Source organism: Pygoscelis adeliae, unplaced genomic scaffold (assembly GCF_000699105.1).
Source record: "Pygoscelis adeliae isolate BGI_AS28 unplaced genomic scaffold, ASM69910v1 Scaffold582, whole genome shotgun sequence".
Lineage (NCBI taxonomy): Eukaryota > Metazoa > Chordata > Aves > Sphenisciformes > Spheniscidae > Pygoscelis > Pygoscelis adeliae.
In genome coordinates, this window is record NW_008824281.1 from 1,104,871 (window position 1) to 1,111,988 (window position 7,118).

The window sequence follows — 7,118 nt, forward strand, 5'->3', positions numbered from 1 at the left end:
GAACTTCCACATGGTGCCAACCGGAATCCCAGGAATTGGTCCATAGTGGTTCGAAGGGACAATGGTACATTCCTTTGTGCGACCAACACATGCCATGCCCTGTTTCAAAGAGCAAGACCAATCAGCCAAGAATTACAAGGAACTAACACATGCTATTCTTCAAAATAAAACGGCTTTTGAACTGACCTTGCCCCAGTCTCTCCGCGAGGATGAATTAGCGGATGCCATCTTTTGTTTCTTTTTACTTTCTTTTAATTTCTCTCCTGCTAAAACCACCTCACTTGCATCATTTCGACATTCAGGGCAATACCTAAAGTCACCAGTCAATGAAAATTAACTAGCAGCAAAGCCTTAAATTAAAAGAGAATCTCCTCAAAACATACTGAGTTATAATGTTACAGTTTCCCCATGTGAAACTAGACAGGACACTGAAACATCTCTCCATACTGGAATTAGACCTGTATTAGCTAGTGTCCTTGCACAATCTTCTGAGCCATTGCAGATGTGTCAGGAAATCAGCTGTTATCATAAAAATCATTGTATAAAATGCTGAAACAGGACACGAGGAATAAAACAGTATATTTCACTATCTAGATGGATATAGATAGGTATATTTCACTATCTATATATCATTTATATCATATGTACTATATAGATAGGTATATTTCACTATCTATATATCTCTCTATATCTATCACCATACATATTTCATATATAAAACAGTATATATCACCAGCCTAATATGGTGCTGGGTCCTGTGGACTACCTGTGACTGACTCAAAAACCATTATACAAGTTAAGCCTCCTGGCATCAGGTTTGCGTTTGGTTTATAGGTAGCTCCAGTTCTCTTTGAATAGGCATATAGATCCCAAAACTAGGAAGAGAAGTTTGAAAGCCACTGGCTTAAAACATACTCTCACTAAACTGATGCTCAAGAAAAGCTATGAGGTCCTATAAAAAAACCCAAACAACACACACACAAGCATCTCTTCACCTCGTACAGTCACAATATTGCCACCTAAGGACAGCATGAAGCCCTAGACCTCACTTTCTGCTCCTAATTAAACGGTAATTGCGATACCACACACGCACACTTAGAACTTACCAATCCTCATCATCTGGTATACTACTAAGGGGAGGGTTGAGGCAGTAGATGTGGAAAGCCATATCACACTCATCACACATTAGCTGTTTATCTGGATCTTGTTTACCTCCACAGATATGGCAAGCACAAATTCTGCAGGTCTTGTTCGGGTTGTCCTTACAAGCTTTACACACAGGTCCATTTTGTCCTGTTAGCAAAAAAGAAACCACAGTCTACTTCAGACTCCAGCAAGTGCCCAGATACGCTGGAAACGGTCAAAGGAGTCACAGCTACAAGAGTCTTGGAACTCTTAGACCTTTGATCCTCCCAAAGCCAATTAGCAGAATATCACAAGGGAAGACTGAGACACGCAAGAACTATGCAACACTCACGTTTTAATGGACCGGCACTAATTGGACAAGCACTGCCTGGTTCTTCAATTTTATAAATTTCATCCACTAACGTAATTGTGCAGTCATTCAAGGAATCACCAGCATCCCTATAAGGAGAAGTTGATAAAAGTCAAAGAGATCATACTTTGAAAGTATCATACAGCATGAATTCACAGCTGCGCATGTACATCGGTAATGCAGACTGGTCTGGTATTAGTCCTGTATCACAAGAAACCTGTTACGGCAGCACATGATCTGGGACAGTGGCGTGACAGCATCACCACGAATCAAATCATGTTCATGCAATTACAGTGCACCCCTTCTTCTCTCAACGAGAATCCAGGCACTTGTAGCATTCATTTTATCGTTAGTAACTGTTCTCCCTCTTTCAGACTAACTCTTCTCGTATTTTATCGTTAAAAAGTCAAAATCACTGTGGTGAGAGGAAAAAGGGGGAATATTGTAGCAACCCCACAAAAATTTTATCTGACACTTTAAAAAAAAATATATATATACTCTTTTTTCCCCCTGATAGTTAAGAGTCCCTTATATGTAGGGTCATTTTCTCCTTTAGGAGAGAACTGGAGTAATTTTTCGTCATCTTTATAAAGCGAGGGTTCAGTCTAGATTATCATATCTAGCACAAAATATTACACTGAAGTTTTTGCAAACCCATTATGGATAGTTAACACAGTAAACAATTCTTCGCCTCTTAGCGAATACGGGGCTTCGCATCCTCCCAGCATTATGTGAATCCACAGATCAGCGTCCAATTCCTCCAGTGGAAGTTAACCAGAAGTGCAGTATGATGAAGTCAGTCACCCAAAAAGGACAGCCCAGCTTCTCAGCCCTCCCCAGCACTTCTGTTGCACCATTTTTGTTGCATCATTTTTTTCAGCAGACTCACTCAGACCTCATGAAAGTTTAAGTAGAGTTGGGGAATTCAATTTATTCCACATTATGAATTTGCTTACCCAAGTAAGATCTTTGCATTTATCTCTCTGATCATTTTTGTTTCCCTTTTTTGCAGAATCTCCGCATCGTACCAAAAACCTCTCTCTTTTGGTTCATCGGGATTATAGTTGACCATCACCACCTGTCCTACTTCTAGCTGGTGCCACTTCAAAATAGTCCGTGCACGAGCCCGTACATCATTCGAACTCAATTCTACAACTCCATTCTCTGGATAACTTGAAGTAGAAGGGAGGCACGGAGGGACAGAGAAGAAAAATCAGATTCAACATCACAAGTTGTTATAAGTGATAGATTTTATCCAGACAGGTCGATTTAAGAACCGATGCCACAAAACATACAAGAATACCACCGAGAATAAAATCACCTTCTCCCACACAGACACAGGCAGAATCGGGCAGTCGAACTTTGCTGCTATTGTACCCCGTTTAAAACTTGGACAACGGCATTTTATACTTCTAAAAGCATGATTCCAGCCCACTGGAATTCCAGCTGGAATGCAGTTGGAACTCCAACTGTAAGACAAACTTACAGTTAACGGGGCTCAGTGATGCAATTACTCTGTCAGCCCAGTTCTGTTTTACCTTATGGATCTCCACAATAAAATTTCCCCATCAACATCATGATCCAAACGACTTTATTAGCCGAGAAGGTAACAAAACTCACTCTTCATACTTCACGTGGTATATTACATCTTCTTCGGGAATGGTTGTCGGCTGATCAGGATCTGTGCAACTGTCAGCTGATTCATTTGTAGGTTTTTTTCTGGTTACATTTACAACCTGGGCTTCAAACCATGCTCCCATATTCATATCTCGAGCATCGACCAAGTCATTGATCTACACAAAGCAAAGCATACAGCTCACCAAAACGGGTTTTCCACTTAAGCATTAATCTCCGAGTCTACCTGAAGATTTGACCATCTCAAGAACATCACTGTTACCAAGATATTTAACAGGTCACCTTAAAAATTAAGATGTCTTTTGCCCTCCTGATGCCCTGCTGTGCACCCCTACAGTCTCCTCAGGTTAAACCTCTGAGGCTAAAAATCCATTCTACACCAAACAGCTTTCCTATCTAGTACAAACCACTATCAGTCAGTTTATAACAGACTTTCAGAACTGTCTTGCTCATAGTCTGGCAAAGACATCACTAGATCTGTAATAAAATCCATTGAAAGAGAGAAGTAAAATGATTCTCAACAGCTGGTTGAGATTTTCTTTTGTTCATTCAAGAAAGTTTCAGCTTTGACAAATGCAGTGACTCCAAGCAAAAATATTGGGAAAATTTTTTAAATCAAAACAGGCACCCTGCATGCTTTTTTTTTTTCCCCAAGGCAATTAATGTATTGTAGTTTTAGTTAAAAGGATAAAATGAAAAATAAAGTATTTTGACCTACAACACGCTGCATTTAATTGGTTTGTGGGTTGGTTGGTACTTTTTTGTTTGTTGTTGGAGGGTTTAAGAGTAAAAAAAAAAAAAAAAAACCAACACCGTGCAATTGGGGCATGAAAGATTTTCAGAAATTCTCAGCTGCAGAGAAACAATTCCCCTCCTGAAGTGCAGTTTTAAGTAATCTTCGGGTTTTTTAATGACTCACCTTATAGAGACCAAATCCTGGGTCAGTCCAGTCAGGCTGCGCCGCCGTGCTCGGCTGTCCCTCCAGTTCCATGGCACCTTCTCCATTGTGAGAGCTTTTGTCAGATTCGCTTTGGCCTGAGCCACAGCCAGAGTCTGTGTCGGAGAGTTCGGAATCCTTTTCCTTACTAACAGCAGGAAGCACTGCTGGGCTTTGTCTGACCAGGAGTTGAACAATATCATTCAGTCCAACGCTGTAATCGAAAAGGGAGTGACCATCTTCCATCTACAGGGAAAGCATCAAAATAATCTGGTTATTTCACTCAACGGAGGTTTTCCAATTCAAAACCACCCATCATGCTGTAATTGTCGCTATGTGCCAAGAAAGACCACGTTGCCTGAAAACCATTAACAATCAAGGAACTTGGCAGTTCTTCAGCATCACGGTTAGTACGAATAACAGTCTATAAGTATTTAAAACGTTCTTTTTTCAACGGACTCTACAAGCTAGAAGAACAAGACTTCCACGCTGCGGCAGACTTGCTACCCAGATTAAGCCACTGTGTTCTAGGAGATCCGAAAAGGTTTGCAGCACATTCCCCAGAAATACCAATTCTGGGAAGAAGGACTTAAAGAACTACAGATCCCCTACACTCCTATCGGGACTTAAAAATAATTCCACATTACCTACAGACGCAGAAGTTCTTTCTCCCTTAATTCAGACACATCCCATAACAGGAACATTAACACAAACCGGTCTTTATATCGTAATTGTGTATGTTCCAGCTTATTTTTACAACATCGCTCTGTTAAATGGGGCATTAAGGAGAAGCCAAAGAGTTAATCACCTACTTTTCTCCGGACAAGCACACAATTTTTCCATTGAAAGTAAAATCAAAAAAGATTCAATTCAACTTGAAACTTCCCAATCACTTCTTAGCGTAGCCAGGCACGTCCTAATTTCACACCCTCTCTAGTTTTAAGAGTTTATTTTGCAAGTCTGGCATCATATTTAGTCAAATCAAGAGCCTACCCCTGCAAAAAGCGGGACAAGTACGGAGCACCAAACAGGTCTCACAATTACCTTTTGAGACCTCTGAGGAGCGCTACCATTTTAGAGTTAAAATGCAGTACTCGGGACCACAGTGCAGTTAGAAGTTTAGACAAGCTTCACCACATATTTAAGGTCTGAGTAAGAAATTAGACAGGAAATGATCGTCCCCTTCCAGCCCAAACCACCAGAAAGAGCAATCCCCAGAGCTTTGTTCTCCATCAGTGGGAAACAGAGCAAAACCACAAAAATTTACACTTCACAGGAATCACTGTGATAATTCAATTCTGATTTATGGCATAAAATGGCTGTGGAACAATCCCTGGAAATCTGACTGTACAGGAAGCGATCTGGACTTTTTCTGGTTTAGAGATGAAAACTCATCGAGATACACAAGAACAAACGAGAGATCGGTTGTTTCTTCTTAACAAAGAGACAATATCACAAAGACGGCATCGTTATCAACAGCAGTTATCACCAAGGAACACAAGTGACAGCAGGTGCCAACAGAAATGGAAAAGCAGAGAGCACCAACAGGACGTGAAACCACAGGAGTTCAAAGGACAGCCTGAAAGAAGTGCCAGCATCTGAAGGCGTACCTCTAACAAAGCAGGCAGGTTTATTTAATTACCGAGTCTTTTCCTAGCATCATTTTGAAATTTTAACTCGCAAGAATTTGAACTAATGGTTTCTAATGGTTCAAAGAGCAAGACAAAGCACAACTGAGCGCAGCAGGGGAACAATGACTAAGAGAGGTTAGATCACGCTGGATAAATGTCTCTGTCTAAAACCACGCCTAAACTAAGAACTACTGGAATTACACGAAGAGGAATTATCTTTGTAAGGCAAGTGCACCCGTACTGAAAAGAGTTATCACTTCTACAGAGAATCTCTTTCACCTCAGTCATCTGCACAGACTTCAGCGTGAGGAAGGCTGACAGTCGGTACGTGTACCCCGGACCAATCCTCCCTTATCGCTTTATCTGCGACCACAAATGGGCAATTACTGCACCCGAATCTACACCAGCACAAGAGAAGCGAGGCCACAAGCCCTTCAGAGGTGCTACGTATTCCTTTGTGTACAAGCCTCTGTTTCTTACTACTACTGGTACCCAGGCTTGTTAGATTAAAGCTAGTCCAGGTGTATTTCCATATCCTGCAGTCACACCTGCTAATTATAAGGTACAGCTAGCCCTAGTCATCCCAAAATGGAGGGAAAGGTGGAAAAAAAGCAGCTAGAAGACGCTGTCTAACTCCACCCCTCGCACGGTATTCCGGCCGCAGCCTGAAGTAGCCCACTATTTCGGCAATTAATTTCTTTGAACAACCAACCACCGGCTCCGAAGTTTCTTCGGGGCACGAAAGTTTAGCGGCGCGGTTCTGTGCAGGATACGGACAACGTATTTGAAAGCGGTCGCAGTCGTCTTTAACGCTAATTGAGGTGCGTTATTAACTCACGTGGGAGAAAACAGTTGTCGTGCAACTGCGGTAGAAAACATACCGTCGAGAACGTAATATACTACCGAGCCGCTCAAGATTTTACAGCCAGTTCTGTACCTAATGAGGCTTTGATATAAGAGCAGAAGAACCTAAAAAAAAAAAATTAATAAATCACGAGCTGCTATTCTGAGTCACTAGGGAAAACAGGGAACGGGATCTTTACGGCTTTCAGAGCGGCAAAACCCGCGAGGCTCGAAAACTTTCAGCGCTGGACCACGAACCCCCCGGTAATATCCGTGTTTTCAGAGACTTTCGCAAAGGCGGTGCCGAGACAGCAAAGCCACACGCTAGGCGGAAAATAATAAGGAAAAACTATTAAGAAAAAAAAACACAAAAACAAAAAAACAGCTTGAAAAGAAAAAAAAAACCCGCCCGCTATCTTGCCGCCCCCCCCCCCCCCCCCCCCGCCGCTCGGGCAGCGCGGAAGGGAGCCCGGGGGGTCACTAGATGGCAGCAAAACGTCCCGCTTTCCGGCAATTAAAAAGAAAATTAATTAAAAGAGCCCTCCCCGGCTGGCGGGGGACAGAGTTGGGGGGGGCG

The 7,118-nt window shown here is 42.1% G+C and overlaps 1 protein-coding gene across 1 annotated transcript in view; it reads right to left on the reverse strand.

Moving 5' to 3' along the window:
• UHRF1 (ubiquitin-like with PHD and ring finger domains 1) overlaps positions 1 to 4,313 on the reverse strand; it is a 10,828-nt gene extending 6,515 nt beyond the window's left edge. Inside the window, exons 1-7 of the mRNA XM_009318408.1 lie at positions 4,050 to 4,313; positions 3,116 to 3,288; positions 2,452 to 2,667; positions 1,478 to 1,584; positions 1,107 to 1,293; positions 187 to 310; positions 5 to 99 (exon numbers count right to left, since the gene is read on the reverse strand). Coding sequence (XP_009316683.1) covers positions 5 to 99; positions 187 to 310; positions 1,107 to 1,293; positions 1,478 to 1,584; positions 2,452 to 2,667; positions 3,116 to 3,288; positions 4,050 to 4,313 — 1,166 coding nt within the window. The remainder of the gene's footprint in view (positions 1 to 4; positions 100 to 186; positions 311 to 1,106; positions 1,294 to 1,477; positions 1,585 to 2,451; positions 2,668 to 3,115; positions 3,289 to 4,049) is intronic.
• Between the last annotated feature and the right edge of the window lie 2,805 nt (positions 4,314 to 7,118).